At 38.5% G+C, this 19,007-nt stretch overlaps 1 protein-coding gene across 1 annotated transcript; it reads left to right on the top strand.

Annotated features, from left to right (window-relative positions):
- Positions 1 to 3,368: 3,368 nt before the first annotated feature.
- LOC105380584 (aromatic-L-amino-acid decarboxylase) lies at positions 3,369 to 18,486 on the top strand. The gene is made up of 10 exons (XM_011550174.3): positions 3,369 to 3,752; positions 12,241 to 12,292; positions 12,391 to 12,461; positions 12,725 to 12,961; positions 13,609 to 14,148; positions 14,393 to 14,582; positions 15,174 to 15,238; positions 16,536 to 16,750; positions 17,693 to 17,773; positions 18,306 to 18,486. Exons 1-10 carry the CDS (start codon positions 3,438 to 3,440, stop codon positions 18,415 to 18,417), a joined length of 1,878 nt encoding a protein of 625 aa, XP_011548476.2. The 5' UTR covers positions 3,369 to 3,437; the 3' UTR covers positions 18,418 to 18,486.
- The last annotated feature ends 521 nt before the right edge of the window (positions 18,487 to 19,007 follow it).

The following is a 19,007-nucleotide window of genomic DNA, read 5'->3' as shown; positions in this document are numbered from 1 at the left end:
TCTCTGTATCTAGGGCGGAAAATAAAGATAGGTCAATCATCAGAGCTATATACAAATTAATAGTAGGTAGGTACTAAAATCAGCAAGTATGGAATAATTTAGATATATTTTGAATAAAATAAGTTTACTTACTCGTTTTCGTCAAAATTGTTTATCTGATAAGGAACTAAATAAACTCAAACAATTTCAAAAACAAAGTACATTACTTAACTATTATTTTCCAAGTTTAGGAAAACTGTCTTAGGACTGCCTACTTTTCCTACGACATATCTAAGTATCCTTTCCACTGCTTGAGTATGAAACGGTAAGAGGCTCTTATTTTTAAAACACCTTACCTACTCCTAGACTAAAAAATCCGCTCTAGTCGGAGACTGGAGGGATGGATTTGAATATATTTATGGTTTAACTTTAAACACGTTAACCACGCGTAGACAACAAAGTGGCTAGATTGACAAAGGTCGGCTTACCTATATGGTACGGATCCCTAAAAAATATTCAAATGTCCTGTCCTGACCACATACTACCAACCGTTTCGATACTATTTTCCACGCCACAGAAACAAAGTAATTTGCGTCAAATCTACAACACCCTTCTTTCCCACCTTCAGCCGAAAAAAAACATCGTCAGTAACAGAGCAAAACCCTTGACGTGTTCATATCTATTTGGAGGAATATAATGAAGTAGCAGTCTCGATGCGTAGTGGAGCATTTAGCTGACACAGTCGAGGGTCATCGATGGCGGGCGTCATCGTACTGGGGCCGGGCATGGGCGGCAGCGGGGTGAGGGTGCAGACACAGGGTAAATAAAGAAGGTATTTTCTGAAGAAAGTTAACATAATCGTAGTAATAAGTAACTCTATTACGTATTTCAATTCAATGGGTTTTTAATCTTTAATTTTAGTTGATTAAAGTTGGTTTTATGAAATGACGGACCTGGCGAGAGGTCTGATTATTATGTTGTTTATTATGGAGCCACATAATAAGGATTCATAAAAAAATGCACACTTCAGCAACCGTACTGTAGGTACATGCTCTAACTGCCGTAACCGCATCTGCAACGCGTTACCAGGCTACACGGGTACAGTTCTCCCATATTAATAATGCGCATGCAAATCTTCGCAAACTGTCGTATTCCCGGAAACACCCGAATCATTTCTTAAACAAAGCACTTGCATTTTGATCATTTGTTAGTCGTATACCTCGAAATCAAAAAATCCTTGTAGCTTTTCACCTATTCGCATTTCACCTTGATAGCGTTTTTTGTTGTAGCGTATAATATCGGTAGTATATTTTGTTACTAGCATATATTTTTAACAGATTTTTACAACAGTAGCAAATTTTTATGTAGCATGTATTATCAATAGCTTATTTATTAAGCTGCATATATTTTGAATAGCAGGTAAGTATTTTATGTCGCATCTTATTTGGGTGGAATATTGTTGTAGTGTAAAAGAAATATCGCGATATGTACCTTATAATGCATTAAAAACAAATTTCTATCAAGGTGAAAAGCGACTACAGTGAAGGCAGGCAGGAAAGTAAATCTACTATTTTTTTTTCAGACAATTGTCAGTAGCGATCAAAAATTATACTACAACAATAAAAATCTATTCAAAAATTTTGATATCGCGGCGAAATGCGAATAGGTGAAAAGCTACAAGGATTTTTTGATTTCGAGGTATACGACTAACAAATGATTTTGATCCTTGTTCGAAAGAAATAGTAGTCAATATCATGTGACACATAATCGAAAATAATTTGGGCGGTCGGTGGCTGTCACCGATCAGTCAAGGGTCTCAAGGTCAAGATCAATATTACTTTTGTGGAATTATAAAGAGCTGCAATTACACATCGTTCTTGTTATTTTTTTCAAATGTGAATTTAATTTCAACTTTAATTATTTTTGACGATGCCATATTATGAGGCACATTTAAGAATAAAATATACGTCACATTGATAGACTTCACTTTGCCAATAAAGCCACACCCAAAAGACCAAGTTTGTAATTGTAATATTATTGTGAATGATCAGCGCTGTAAATACTTTTGAACTGAGATTTTAATGTAAACATTTTTATTAATGTGAAATAATCAGTGCTGTAAATACTTTTGAACTGAGATTTAAAAACTTTAATATAAACCTGTGTTTGAAATCCATTTCTCCTTATAATATAAACCTTGTGTTATTCAAACCTTCTTTCATCCATCATTACATCAGCTTCAGTAAGACACTCGAAAAGTACCTACTGTAACATTTTCGAAGTAAATTTTAAGGGTTCCGCTCATCTCGCATAATCTTTATTGACCAAAACTCATTTCGCATAACTCGTATGGTCTAAACTTTTTTGGCCTAACCATCACTTTGCCAAGGCTTATGTGGCATAAGGCTCGTTTCGTCTAAAACTCTTTAGGCACAATCTTTAAACACCTGAGTTTCGTTTGCTCAAATTTATGTTCGTCTATACCTATGTATAATCTTGTTTCTCCTAATGTTATCTTAATAAATAATATATATTAAGTATGTAGTAAATGTACAAATTGTGGTATTTTTCTCCTACATCCCGAAAATCACGATATTGTATGATCAAAAAATCGAAATTTAACGACAAATATAATTATTACAAACCTCATGAGATCGAAACCTAAAGATAGGTGCAACGACGAGCAAAGCGAGGAGGAGCGTGTTAGGTGCACATGTTCATCAAAACCAAAGCGGAGCGCAGCGAAGCGGAGCGGAGCGTTTTCCAAACAGCGGAAACAATACAAGGCACCAGTTTGCGCTATGTAGGGAGACGCTCCGTCCAAGTTAAAGCCAAACGAATACTATTACTTTGTATAAACCTATGCCATAGCATTATTAGACTATTCAAGATTTGGCCATACCATTGTTAGGCTAAACAAGATAATGCGAAATAACTTTTTACTAATCGAGATTTATGCCATACGATTTTCGGCGAAACGAGACTTTGACCAAACGTAACTGTGCAATACGAGATTAGGCTAATAAATCTTAGGCCTAAAAAGGTAGAACCAAATTTGAATATTATGAAATATTATGAATTATCGAATCAAATTTCGTTACTGATAAATCAATTATCTCTTTTAGCACCAATTACATAATTCTACTAAAATTTCATGAAGAAAATGCACTTAACCACTCTAAATACATAATAGTTTTCTAACGCTCGGGAATACGACCGTTGCCGAACAATGACGAAGATTTCTATGTGCATTATCAATTTTGGGGACCTGTACCTATCTGTAAAACATAATTTCTAGCGCGCTTTCCGCTAATCTCGTGGCCACTGGTTCCTTCAGTCTGTAAGAGGCTCGGGCGCCCCCCCCGCGCGGCTTCCTGGCCCCGCGGGGCGCGCCGCGGCCAAGTCAGCCGGCGGCCGTCGAGGCGCCCACATCACACCACTCACGACAACCCTCCGCCATGGACGTCGAGGAGTTCCGAGTCCGCGGGAAGGAGATGGTCGACTACATATGCACGTATATGACTACGTTGAAATCGCGCCGCGTGACGCCGTCGGTGGAGCCGGGGTACTTGAGGAATGAGCTGCCTTCGGAGGCTCCGGAGTTTCCCGAGCCGTGGGAGGATGTTATGAGGGATGTGGAGAGCAAGATCATGCCGGGGGTCACCCACTGGCAGCACCCGCGGTTCCACGCCTACTTCCCGTCCGGGAACGCCTACCCCTCCATCCTGGGCGACATGCTGTCCGCCGGCATCGGCTGCATCGGATTCTCATGGGTACGTTGGGTTTACAAATGTAGATCACTGATTGTTGTAGAAAAATTCCTGGGTAAAAATGTTAAGGGGTAAAATCAAAAATTGAAAAAAAATCTACCTGAAAGTTACATTACATAAAGTTTGCATGGTAAGCTATCGAAAGTTTTCGGTTACTCGGGTTACTCCCTTCGTGCTTACAGTAACCTTATTCCAACACCATGTACATATTAAACTCTCTTTGTGTGTTTCCGCAAATCAGTGCAAATCCCGCCCAAGTCATAAACAAAATGATTAAGTACTTACAAAAAAAAAGTAATGCAATACCTAAGTCTAAGTACATGATTTAAAAAAAAAAAGTGCACTTTTAGTCAGCCGAAAAGGAGTTACCTACTCAGGCAGTCATTCTCAACAACTTTTGAAAGTACTTACGCGAAAGTATTTTTTTTCCTTTGATGGTCACATGACTTTTCAGTAAAGAAATTAGACTTCTTCACCAATTCAAGGAAAAAAGTTGTTCAGAATGAATTTCGTGTGCACTAAGACCCTGTAGGTATATGCCACCGTGAATGTCAAAAAGCACTTTCCAGGAAGAAAAACTCATATATCGAACAATTAAGATCTGCTGAAAGTCAAAAGTGACTACCTACGGCACATCAGGTATGCCGTATGATAATAAAACCCACGTAGTCGGCACCTCTGTAACTCTGTGCTTAAAAGCTCTTGACATAGAAAAATGCAGTGTCCGCAGTCTTTGTAAATTCAGCACTAGATAAAATCAAAAAGCTTCAAGCACTTTTTTGTCGAAGCTTTAGAGATCGCAATTTGAACTTTTTGGATTTTCCTTTTTATGCACTTTAGCTGTAATGGAATGACTGTAAATCGATTATTATAGCAATAAAATGACACCCAGCAGTTATGAACGTTGTGAACTCATAAATTTTAAGTTTATTTCCATTCATTTTGATTTCATAGAAGTTATAAAGATTTAAGTAGGTATAAAGTAATCGAAAACTCGTTACTAATCATACTTTTAACCAAATATAGCTTTTTTAAGCTTCGGTACCTACAACTGTTTCATATAAATAAGGAAAATCCTATTTAGCAATAACTTATTAAAATATTATTATGAAACATTTGTGGTGGATGTTCCCGATATATTTATTATGGAGCTGACCACAACAATGATTCAATTTATTTTTATTTGCATAGTATCTATGCTATGTAAATAGGCTATGTTAAATTCCATTAACATTATTAAAGTGTCTTGCAAAAGTCGTACAGTATTAAGTATTCGGTATTGCAAAAGTGGTATTATCACTGAGTCATCCCCTTTCAGCTTACAGCTTTCTATATACTCTATTTTCAACACCCTCTATACAGTAAACAAACTTTACAGTCATAAATGATTCTTAAGACCTATAACGTATTTAACTGCGTGTCGATCCATTTTAAATGGCCGAACGCATTAAGTTAGTAAAACGCAAAACGCCATTTTAATTAAAATGCATCAAAATACGGGAGGATTTTATCAGTGAGCAGCTTTCACTCTGAAAATCTCGAAAAGAAACGGCCGGTCTATCAAACAGCTGTTTTTAAGTTTTTGGACTTCCTCGCATAACGCCCATGTTTCGGGACGTACATTGATAAAATTTAACCCCATATTTCTTATCGTGATTAATTTAATAAAGGTCAAGCTAGTTGAATGGTAGAAATTAGTTACACATACCATATTAACGCGTTAGTGCGTTTTTCTGTTATTGAAATTAATAAACTGTGACGATGGCAACCGAACTTAATTGCAGTGGTTAATGTACATTGACTAATGCTTGGTAAAGTATATTGTTTACCAGTTGGTCACGGGTTCGATGCAAACCTGAAAAAAGGGTGACAAAAATTGAAATTATGCCCGTGCATAATGGTATTTTTGCCCCGCTAAAGATTGCTATTAGAACTAGGCTAAGAAGATATTTTACTAAGATGGAGGTACTATCGGGATCCCTGCCGGTGGTGGTTGAAAAGCGACGAATGGGGAATGGGGTATTGATTTGAAATCGGGTTATTTCCCCGATGGTACAACATGTATTGTGTATGTCGCAGCATCTGTTTGAATCTCCTTTTTGGTTGAATCACTAGCGCGTTCATTGGATGGCGCTACTGGTTCTACCTTTTTTGGCATAAGATTTTTTTGCCTAATCTCGTATTGCATTGTAACGTTTGGTCAAAGTCTCGTTACGCCGAAAATCGTATGGCATAAATCTCGTTTAGTAAAAAGTTATTTCGCATAACATTGTTTAGCCTAATACGTGGTATGGCCAAATCTTGAATAGCCTAATAATGCTATGGCATAGGTTTATACAAAGTAATAATATTCGTTTGGCTTTAACTTTGACGGAGCGTCTCCCTACATAGCGCAAACTGGTGCCTTGTATTGTTTCCGCTGTTTGGAAAACGCTCCGCTCCGCTTCGCTGCGCTCCGCTTTGGTTTTGATGTACATGTGAACCTAACACGCTCCTCCTCGCTTTGCTCGTGGTCGCACCTATTTTTAGGTTTCGATCTCATGGGGTTTGTAATAATTATATTGGTCGTTAACTTTCGATTTTTTGATCATACAATATCGTGATTTTCGGGATGTAGGAGAAAAATACCACAATTTGTACATTTACTACATACTTAATATATTATTTATTAAGATAAAATTAGGAGAAACAAGATTATACATAGGTATAGACGAACATAAATTTGAGCAAACGAAACTTAGGTGTTTAAGTTTAAAGATTGTGCCTAAAGAGTTTTAGACGAAACGAGCCTTATGCCACATAAGTCTTGGCAAAGTGATGGTTCGGCCAAAAAAGTTTAGACCATACGAGTTATGCGAAATGAGTTTTGGTCAATAAAGATTATGCCAGATGAGCGGAACCCGGCGCTACTAAATTGTATTGCTAAAGGACAACTCGTCAAGTCGTTGAATGTAACGTTCGACGTCTTGACTGAACGTTACATGGGATATAGTATAGCAACTTTTTAATGTCTGGTTAGGATGAACATGACCAGACAAGAGTCATCTAAAATACTATGTTACAAAGCTCTCACAAATTAACTAAACAATAACAATAAACGTACCTTGATATTGTTGTTCATATTATCTGTTAGACGCCATATTTATTTTATTCACCACCTGTCTCATTTTAAGTCCGCTAACTAGTTGGACGTTTTGTGACGCTTGTAAAATCAACGTTCGGCCTAGTAATACACTTGAGTAGCGCCATCCAATGAACGCGCTAGTGATTCAACCAAAAAGGAGATTCAACCAGATGCCTGCGACATGTACATGACATGTGGATACATTGCCTGCATTCTGTAAATAAAGGCGGGTCTAAGTAAAGGCTTGCTTTTTATGTTTATGTGGACAATACGAACATTTATACTTTACATAGCTACAGGCGTTTAATAAAAAGTCTGACATTTCCATCTTAATAAACAAAAGCATTCAATAGGAATTCGTTAAATTCCGTAAGTATCATTGTACTGATAATAAAGTTCCGGCTCTTCCATAACAAAAAGTTTTGTCCAACGTGCTTAGATTTTTAAACATGGAGTCCAAGGTTTTATCTGATGGTATTTTTGTTTATTACATTTAAAAAAAACATACTTAATACCTAGCGATCATATTTTCAGATAATTTTTGAGAGAGATTACTCAACAACAAATGTGTAGGGGAGACCGGGGACAAAAGTAACAGTTTGTAGATTCTGTCTGATTTCTCGTTATTAATAACATTTACGATAAAATAAATATAGTCACATAAAACTTTCGTATATAGTCTACAAATATCCATTATTACTTTACTTAATACATCTCGAATTTTAGCATTTCTAAAGCCTCAAAAAAAAAAGGGAAATCGTTACTTTCGACCCCATGGTCAGGACGAAAGTAACAAGGCATGGGTCGAAAGTAACAACCAGTAAATTCTGCCCAATGTTATAAATACGATTCAAAAGAAAGAACAAAAAAAACAATCAAATTATTTAGTTAAGAAAACTTCTTAAAAAACTATCGAAACTAAACAAACTTATTACTTATTGACAAAACTAAAAAAAACTTCTTAATATAAATTGTAAATGAGATCCATCATTTAAACTGACTAAGTGATAAGAAGTTGTTTTATTTGTGCCATAATATACATCCCAATTTAGATCACTAGCCTTAATAGGAGATATGAACATTAATATAATTCCTGACCCGTCAAATCGTATAGATGCTGACGACTACCTAGAACCGCTAGCGGCCTTCGGGCTTCTCCCCGCACATCAATTCCCAACTCGCGAGAAAACCTGCATCGACCACGTCATGTTAAGAACTAAATCAGACTCCACCACCCTTGTACTTGATATTAGCTCTCCCCTTGACCATGCCCCTATCTTTTTTGGTACTGATATTCAGACAAAAACTACAAAGACAAATGAATCAATTACTAAAATAGATAGACCAGCGATTATCAATGATATAAAAAACACTGATTTCTCGCCTGTCATGAAATCTACTGATCCAAATCATGCAGCTGAGTTGTTGGTTGCAACCATTTCTTCAATTATTCAGGAGAATACTCAAATTATTAGATTAGCCAGACGGAAAAGAACAATAAAACCGTGGATAACACCGGGTCTACTAAAATGTATCAGAAACCGTGATAAACTTCACAAAAACTCAAAAAAATATCCAGAAAATATGACCTTACATGTCACCTTCACAAGATACCGTAACTTCTGTAACAATCTTTTAAAGAGAATAAAACGAGCTTATGAGCAGAACGAGTTCGACAAAGCAAAAAACAACCCTAAAGCGACATGGGAAGTAATTAAAAAAGTATCAAATTTAGAACGACCCCGCTCTCCTCCTGTGGAACTTTTAAAAATAAAAGCTGACCCAGCAGCATCTATTAATGCTGTTAATGATTTCTTTGTTAATGTTGGGAAAAATCTAGCGGAAAAATTTACGCCAGCCACCAAAAAGGACAGAAATATAAACTGTGCTGAGCCGAACTGTGATTCTATGGCTATAATCGAAACATCTGACGACGAAATTAATAGGATCATCCTAAGTTTGCGCAGTGATTGTGCGGTTGGTTGGGATGGTATATCATCTTCTGTCATTAAGGCATCGCGACAGTACATTGTACCACTCCTGACCCATATCTGTAACCTATGCATCAACTCTGGAGTATTCCCTTCTGTCTTTAAAAAAGCCATAGTACACCCTGTCTTCAAGTCAGGAGACAGGGAAACAGTTAACAATTATAGACCGATATCAGTCCTGACTACTTTATCCAAAGTCCTGGAAAAGGTATTAAATTCAAGACTCGTAAATTTTATGACCAAATACAATATTATATCCAAAAATCAGTACGGTTTTCAGGCAGGAAAATCTGCGGAAGATGCTTTACTTGATCTCACAAATACTGTGATTGAATGCGTAGATGAGCGAGTTAAAACTATAGGGATTTTTCTTGATTTATCAAAGGCATTCGACACAGTATCTATCCCCATACTGTTAGAACGACTATACCACATAGGAATAAGAGGAATGGCACTTGATATTTTTAGAGACTATCTGACTAACCGTTCGCAGTGTGTCACCATTGATAAATTAACTAGTGAAGATAAAAACCTATCTTTTGGAGTTCCACAGGGGAGTGTCCTGGGCCCGACCCTCTTCTTGATTTATATAAACAACCTCTGCAATCTGCAAATTCCTTACTGTAAGATCATAGCGTATGCTGATGACACAGCGCTTCTAATCAGAGGGAAGACATGGGAAAAAGCACATCAAAATGCCGAAAATGCTATTAAAACAGTAATGTCCTGGTTTTCTGCTAATCTTCTTACACTTAATATTGACAAATCTCAATTTATTACCTTCAGCGCCAGAGCCTATAATCAACCCCCATTAGAATCTTATCATCTTAAAGCACATAACTCCACATGTACTAAAGTAGAAGAAGATTGCAACTGCTTAAAGCTGGAACGCTCCTCATGCGTCAAGTATTTGGGTGTTATGATAGACAATACACTAAGCTGGAAGCAGCACATTGAGTATCTTAAACCTCGTGTCAGAAAGCTGATCTATGTATTTAAGAAACTTCGATCTTCTGCTCCTACAAATACAATTTTTATGGTTTACCATGCGCTTGCTCAATCAATCTTATCTTATGGGATTTCTGCCTGGGGTGGTGCCGGTATTACATCATTTCTTAGCCTTGAAAGGGCACAAAGAGCTGTGTTGAAGGTATTATCAAATAAACCTTTTATATACCCAACAACCAAACTATACCAGGAAAGTCGAGCTCTGACCGTCAGACAGCTCTTTATTCTTCAGATAGTTTTAAGACAGCATACTTCCATTATATATGACCTAAACCATATAAAACTAAAACGTAGATATGACCTTGTCTGCAAAGTTCCCTCACATAAAACAGCCTTAGCACAACGTCACTTTAAAGTAATAAGTGCACGTCTTTATAATAAGATTAACAAAGAAATTAACATATATCCCCTTCAGTTGCGAAATTGTAAATTATCTATTACTGAGTGGCTTTTGAATTTGACAGCTACTGAAACTGAAAATTTGCTCACCCCCATAATTTGACAATGAATAAAATACTTACATACACACACACACACGTACACACACAAACACACAACACACACACACACACACACACACACACACACACACACATACACACACACACACCCTAGATTAATGCATGTTTTTAAATATTATAATAAATTTATTTAGTTAAGATACTTACTGCGCCAATGCCACCATATTTATAAACTGCCTGTACCCTATGGGAGAAACTGGTTTCTGGAACACAGTTTTTTAACTACTCTAGGAGCTAGTTGCTCAATTATATTATGTAACCCTGTATGTTGGTAAATAAAGATTTTTTTATTTTTTTTTATTTATACAATATTATGACACAAATATCTAATCAAAACAACAAAAAATAAAAATTTATAATGTGACATGGCAAACTTACGTAAGTAATTCGTTACTTTTGTCCTGCCGCGAGCTGTTACTTTTGTACCCATCCCCATTTTTGAAATATCAGGTGAAATAACTTTAAAACAGCACGTGTTATTCGAAAACAATTTATGACATGCTACAGACAATCTTATAATTAATCAATGAACAAATAGTCACATGGTTCTTGGCATCTTAATTCTACGTAAACACTAAATGAATAAACACCAAAAAACGTACTTTTGGTGTGTAAAATCACGAAATGCTCACTAAAACAACCTTGCACCGCGGCACGGGCGCGGAAAATGATATCATGCGCGGAGGGCATCGCATGCTGACTTCCAGCTGTCGCTTGGGACGTTAAGGCTATTGGGGTAGTCCTCAGAGTCTTTGTTACTTTCTACCCGCTGTTACTTTTGTCCCCGGTCTCCCCTACGCATAAAAAAAACCCATAACACCAAGTTACTTACGCATTAGTGACATAAAATCGTAATTATTTATTGAATCCAACGTTTAATTAGGATTAGGGTTAAGCCTATTAAAAGCAAGGGGAAAGCGCGTGGCCGTTTTACTATTCTGAGGGGTAAATCTTATGAATTTTTAAGGAGCTGATACTCCAGTATTCTTCAATAAATGGCGTGATACATGTGATATGCTGATTACACCATTTATATTCTATTTTAGCATTAGGTCAATAGGCTCTATATGTGTACGGTGGTACTTTGAACTTTCTGAACACTTGACAGAAGCAAAAGGTTCTCATGATCACCACAAGACATATTTATATGGCGGCGTAACGCATAGGTATAAGATCTCGTAAAACGTGAATCAAACCCGATAAAAAAACTAAAACGTAGAAAAAATAATATTATTTTATTACCCCCAAATTCATAGATCATCATATATAGGCTCTTTAAAATAGGGTTAAAATGGATGTTAATAAGAATTTCGATTTTTTTCGTGATGCAAAAACTCGAAACTCGTATGTTCGAAACCTTGTTTCATGTTTACAATATGAATTTGAGGGTGAAATTTTAGTGTACCTATCGATCTAAGGTTTGTAACGTTGAAGGCAAACCTAAGAACCTAAATACGCGAACAAAGTAAATGCATATTTTAAGAGTAAACTAAAAAAGTGGTCGTTCGTTGTTGCAACTGCACAACTAAGGGTGCATACAATTCTGTGTGGGAAGCTATTGATTTCTAATCTATAGCCAATTATAGGTAGAGCCAGGTAACTAACTACCTTACTTTTACATTCATATACCTATTATACCTATCTACCCATAGGTAGTTGTACTAGGTATTGATTGTAAGTTACTATGTCTTTAATATTGCACTGAAATTCAGATTATTAGCGCAAAAGCAGCTGTTTGTAGCATCTGAGTAGATAGAATATTAGAAAGTATACATATACAACGTATGTTATTATGTGTAAGAATGGATTGAAACAAAATTTATTTTATTTTAACTTTTTGTTCGCAGGCTGCAAGTCCTGCGATGACAGAACTGGAAATCATAATGTTAGACTGGATGGGCAAGTATTTTTCATTGAAATCATACACAACAACAACTTAAACTTACTTGAAATTATCATAGCCATACCTAATTACATGCACTGAAACCCTCTTTCAGGTAAAGCTATCGGCCTGCCTCCTGCTTTCTTAGCGTTAGAAGAAGGCAGTAAAGGAGGAGGTGTTATTGAGGTAATTCCAATAATCATACAAGGCTTCATTATTGTTTGAACATCAAACAAAATCCTTACGCGGAATTATATCAATATGTAGAGAAAAACTCTTGCTTTTGACCCGAAGAAGTGGGGTGTTATAAAACAATAACCGGACGAGAGTGTGCATGAACCGAGCACCTATAATGATGCAATCCGTAATAGTACGTGTCTACTACTATCGTGTAAGCCCCGATTCCGACATCGGAACAATCCCGACCAATCACAATACTCCCTTCGCAGGGTTCCGCCAGCGAGTGTGCTTTGGTGACGCTGATCGCGGCGCGCGCCAACGGCATCAAGCGCCTCAAGCATCAGTTCCCCACGGTGGACGAGGGCCTACTCCTGTCCAAGCTCATCGCGTACTGCTCGAAGGAGGCACACTCGTGTGTGGAGAAGGCCGCCATGATCTCCTTCGTCAAGCTCCGTATTCTGCAGCCCGACGAGAATGGATCGTTGCGAGGGCACACGTTGAAAAAGGTTGGTGTTTAACTACGAACAACAATATTGTTCGTAGGTGTTTAAGTATGTTTATGTTTCTACTGGATAAATGTGGATGTGTGGGAGGCTTTATTGGGTTGAGAATTCCATAAGTCTTCACTATATCGTATTTTAGTAAATTTTATTGCCCCTTTCTCTGTAAATGCATAAATCATAAGAACCAGGTGACCTGATTTATTGCATATTTTTGTGTTTATCCTTTTAATTGCGGGTTAAGTGGAGATTGTCGGGGCCGGTGGGCCGGCGGGCCGGGTGCAGATAATCGGGCGGTAATTGAAGCGTCGCGGCGCCGAGACCGCTAAATGACTCGCAGCCTCGCCCTCGGATTCCGGAAATACGTGGAGCGCCGCGCGGTAATGGCGCCGCATTGTGCGCCACTTTCTATGCCTCAAATATTGAAATTACTCACACAATACGATCCTCCGATGAAAGGCGAGCATTTTAATTGAAATAGCGCTGATGAGGCTTGTTTATTGGACGCGTTTACCTGCCTTAAGAACACAACATCCTAATCAGTCCCTTTTATTCATGTTATCGTTCTTTAATGCCAGCAGCACAATGGTTAATTGGTTTGTTTTGATAGTTTTTTATAACAAACAATCCTCATATTGCTAAACACCCTTTAGGCGATGGAGGAGGACGAGCAGGCGGGTCTGGTGCCGTTCTTCGTGGCGACGACGCTGGGCACCACGTCCATGTGTTCCTTCGACAACCTGGCGGAGATCGGGCCCGTGGTGCGGCGCTTCCCGGCCGTGTGGCTGCACGTGGACGCGGCGTACGCGGGCGGCGCCTTCCTGTGTCCCGAGCACAAGTCGCACCTCAACGGGGTGGAGTACGCCGACAGCTTCAACACCAACCCTAATAAGTGGATGCTCACCAACTTCGATTGCTCGCTTCTGTGGGTCACCAACCGTTACCTTCTGACGTCAGCGCTGGTGGTTGACCCGTTGTATTTGCAGCACTGCTACGACCACACGGCTATAGACTACCGGCACTGGGGCGTGCCTCTGAGCCGGCGGTTCCGCTCGCTCAAACTCTGGTTCGTGCTGCGCAGCTACGGCATCAGCGGCCTGCAGAAGTACGTGAGGAAGCACTGCGAGCTCGCCAAGTACTTCGAGAAGCTGGTGAAGAAGGACGATCGGTTCGAGGTCTGCAATAATGTGCAGGTAAATTATTTTCTTTGAGGGTTGCTATTCGCATCATTAATAAACGTGATGGCGGTCTTCAAAAAATCATGGTATCTATTTTCCCGCTGACTATAATGACCAATGCAGTCATTCTGCACCATTTATTGTTAGTGTAGTTACCGCCCCTATGGTCTGTCTCTAGCTCTCAGTAAAGTTTGTGTGTAGTATAGCAACCCTAAAATCCATTTTCCACCAACCCCCCACTAACTATCCCTTCTCCCAGATGGGCCTAGTCTGCTTCCGCCTCGTAGGCGGCAAGGAGGAGTCGGGCGAGCAAGTAGACGAGCTGAACAAGAAGCTGCTGACGACCATCAACGCGTCGGGGAAGATACACATGGTGCCGGCCAGCGTCCGCGACCGCTACGTCATACGGTTCTGTGTGGTCGCGCAGCATGCCACGCGTGAGGATATCGGTATGTTGCTAGAAGTGATACGAATACCTAATGTTCTGCTAACGCGTCGCTCACCTGTCAAACATCAGATTTGACAAGCGAGCGACACTGATGCTTAGGATTGTTCGTTGCTGATGTTCGGTGGTGGTAAACCCACTTGTGTAAGTAAATGTTTTGTTTTAAAAAATTGAATTGGTATTTGCCTCAGAGCGTTAGAGCAGGCAAACACTGGCGGGCGTAGTTGTAAATGGTTAAAGTACCTAAGCCTAAAAGGCTTACGTTCGAACGTTCGAACGTTTATTCTATATTCGGTACACAAAATGATCCTAAAATAGCTACAAACACAAAAGTAGTTGCTTAGCCTAATTTGATATCAAAGGCACAGGCGAAAATGAAAATAAATATGTATAGCCGTCAGAATTATATAGCGACACGACAACCCTATTTACTGTATGCATCTATAATGGTAAGGCACTATCCTGCCTTTAATTACACCCAATTATATCCGCGAAAACACAAACCAAACATTTATCAAAGAAAACCAGCTAACAGATACCGAAATTAAGCAACAAATTATTGATTATTACAGCATTTCCATTGTCCGTGTTACAGAAATAGCCTGGGACATCATAACGGACTTCGCGACAGAACTCATGGAAGGACCCGACAAGCAGAGGGTGAGTCGACTAATAAACACATTCCGAAGAAAAAAGTACGCACGCGGCGTGAATTTCTGAGTACAATCGGGAGCTGAGTTATTTAATCATAATCTTATAATGAGAACTGCGGTACTCTATAAGTACTATGTAGGTACAGCTTGCTATGTTATCGACTAAGCTATAAAAAGAATCGCGATGGGCGTAAAGTAGGTAGATATGATTTTTTATTTTTTTCATACTGTATAAATATAGAACACAAACACTATACTGCAAAGAGCGGTGGTGGATAGTGGTACTTGAGCTGATCATGGCTTAACTTTTTACAAATAAGATAGGGGTTCGAATCTCGTAACGCAATAGATATAATCTACCTTTAACCAATACATATTGAGTATACATATTGTATACCTGTCTATATCCGTTAAGTTAAATATATGGGACTAAACACGCCCTTACAGTAAAGTAAACTGTTAAAACTTGTAGAAATAAAAATTATACCAATAATTTTAAAAAAATTAAAAACCGACTTCAAAAAACCACTAAAACGTAAGAAATAATTTAAGGTTTAGACCAATCCTAGGTCACAGTATAAATATACCTAAGCAGGTACTGTTCTTTTTTGATGTTGGTGCAGTGACAAAGTAGTTAATCTGAAGAAATATGGCACCAACTTCAAAAAAGAACAGTACCTGCTTAGGTATATTTATACTGTGACCTAGGATTGGTCTAAACCTTAAATTATTTCTTACGTTTTAGTGGTTTTTTGAAGTCGGTTTTTAATTTTTTTAAAATTATTATTTTATTTTGTTATTTTTAGTTTATTTGCAATAATTATCAATCAAAAGTAAGATGCAAATGATACCAATATGTCCTACTCGTTAATACGAATCATTCGAGCCCAAACACGAGGTAGTTGCTATATACCGTTGAGGAGTTCCCTTGACTGCCTTCCGTTTCCATCATCAGATCAGCTCAAGGTCACCATCATATCTTTTTGTTATAATAACAATATTTACGTTATAAATTTCATAAGAATCGGTTGATAAGTGCCCAAAATGGAAATTTATACCCCTGTTTTTACCCCTTTACCCACCCTTGGGGGTGGAATAAAATTCTGAAAAAAAAATGGGACCACCCCTGAGCTCAACCCAATACATCAAAAAAAGAATTTTCAAAATCGGTCCATAAATGGCTGAGTAATCGATGAACATACATAAAAAAAAAAAAAAAACATACATACAGACGAATTGAGAACCTCCTCCTTTTTCGAAGTCGGTTAAAAACTAACCAAACCCAATGTCTCCATATCCTCAAGGACTTGAACGAGGAGCGCGCGCGCCGCGACCGCGCCACCCTGGCCCACAAGCGTTCATTCTTCGTACGCATGGTCAGCGACCCCAAGATCTACAACCCGGCCATCAACAAGACCCCGCCGCCCGCGCCCACCTCGCCCAAGACGCCGCTGTCGGCCACGCCCGCCACGCCCGACGCGCCGTCATTGGTGGAAAACTTGGAGGAACCGCTGGCCACGTGAGTACTTTGTTGTAGGCTCATGAGTTTCCAAAAAACGTTAGGGAGTGTAGATGGTAATGCCAACTCTTTTGTGACGGCCTACTTGATAGCAGCCGTTTCAGACGTGCAGATAGTAGGTTTAATTTAAGACTTTTTAAGTGACTTTGATTTTAATGCAAGATAAAATTGTAAGCAATAACTTTAAGTTTAAAATTTGTTTTAAATTATATAACTTTAATTATTTTATTAATTTAAGAAAATGTTATTTGTGTTATTTTCTTATGATCAACATTACTTATATAAATTCCGCGATACAGGTTCGCCTAGTGCGGAATTTGCAGATAAAACCACTGTAAAACATGTTTTATGGAAATAAATACTATTTACTTTACTTTAGTTTAGTCGTAAAAATATCGTTCGTTGAATGAATCGTTCGTTTCGCATTAACTTGTGGATTGTGGATGTTATGCATCGTAGGCTTTTATACACTTTGACCAATACGACTACTATTTAACGACTACTATTTACTGTATATAGCCTTATTATTGTCCACAGCAAATGCAGCTTATGCTGAGCTGGTGCCGTTTTGACACTCCGGACACAACCCCTTGTGTTATTGTTTTGTATTTATTTTGTCTGTATTTTTCTTTTGTTTCATCTTCTACATTTTTGTTCTTGTTGTTTTGTATATATTTTATTTATATATATTTTTGTTGTTGTTGCTGTCTATGTGTCAAATAAACGTTTTTTTCTTATTTTTCTTTCTATTTATTTAGCATCTAAAAAAGGTGGTGGTGAACTAAAAAAACAGTGCAATGGCAAATACCTGCTCGCGGCGCGCCGTCTAAAACATTTACTTAGGACGGTTGCCAAAACATTTGCAATGCTACCCTAGCTTAGCTTACTTACATGAAAAAACAAGAGGTCGAGCTTACCTTACTCGTTGTGTGGTTGTTTCAGGAAGCCGTCTACTTGGATCAGCTGGCCGCTCGCGTTCTTCTTCCAGAGTGTGGACCATGACGCCAATGATCTGCCGCTGAGGTGAGTGTTTAGAGAATAGGGACCCGTATGAGTCTTTTTGTTGCAAATTTTTCATCACATTTCCCACGGTAAGTATCCAAAGGATACAACAAGGTTTTATAGGTAAGAATCCGGTGCTTCCGTCCGTCTGTATGTCCCAGGCATGCATTATTAGAAGATTATACCTACAGCATTTCCGTATTCATACTGTATTTCCGTTTCTACTTCACAGAAAATACCTACCAACTCAAGTAACATACGTTTTCTAACTGTAGTAAACTCTTATTGGTAACTTATTAGAAATTATCGTGAAACAAATGATAGAAGATATCCTATGCAGTGCCAGCGGAAAATGTGAACATCTCCGTTGGCGTATATTATTATTAGATCGCACTCAGCACACACAATAAGGCACACCTGTCTATCCCGCAAGTAGATACTTTAGTGCACATGCACATAGCACACATTTTGCTAAATTGAAGTTGACATGTTTAACACTCGTCTCTCATTTTAAAATTTACGTTGTCAAGTTTCACACTCGTCTATATTCCAGGTTCCGCCACCTGGACACGATGGTCCGTCTGAAGAGCCCCGGCCAGCGCCGCGGCTCCACCCCCTGCGCCTCGCCCGAGCGCCGCGCGCCCTCGCCAAACGCACAAAATTAACGCGCAACTAAATAAATATGTATCTACAATTATTCTACAATAAACCGCTGGGAAATTGAGACAATTGTGTGTTGGGAGTTTTATTTCTTAACACTTAAGTTATATTACTGTCGAAGAAATTAATGGCTCATACATAAACGTAGACATGGACTCAGTCCGAAGTGGGGTATTCGCCATCGCCAACCCTCAGTGGTTGGTAGGAAGTACCTAAGAATCCAATGGACTCATTATTCGAAATAACATTTCAATGTAGAGGTGACCATCTGTACAGAGTGTTGCAAAAAGGGTGTACTAAGCCGAAAACTCATTCTCCATAGTAATAAGTCACGTAACCAACAAAGTTTCTATGGAAAATGGATATTTTTTTCGAAATTTTTTAAATTTGGATTTCATTTTTGGGCTTAGATATAACATGCTGCACATGTAGGTTTCGGCTTAGCATACCCTTTTTGAAACACCCTGTATAGAGGTTTGCATATTCCACTAGTGTCAGGACTTCAGCATGAGCCCAGATATGGATGTTACCCACTTATCCAGGCAGATGCTGCATAGTGCTGTGGCATTCATGGATTCTTAAAAGAAACTATTAT

Source organism: Plutella xylostella, chromosome 10, assembly GCF_932276165.1.
Source record: "Plutella xylostella chromosome 10, ilPluXylo3.1, whole genome shotgun sequence".
Lineage (NCBI taxonomy): Eukaryota > Metazoa > Arthropoda > Insecta > Lepidoptera > Plutellidae > Plutella > Plutella xylostella.
The sequence above is the reverse complement of the archived record's forward strand: the minus strand, read 5'-3'. Positions and strand labels throughout refer to the sequence as shown.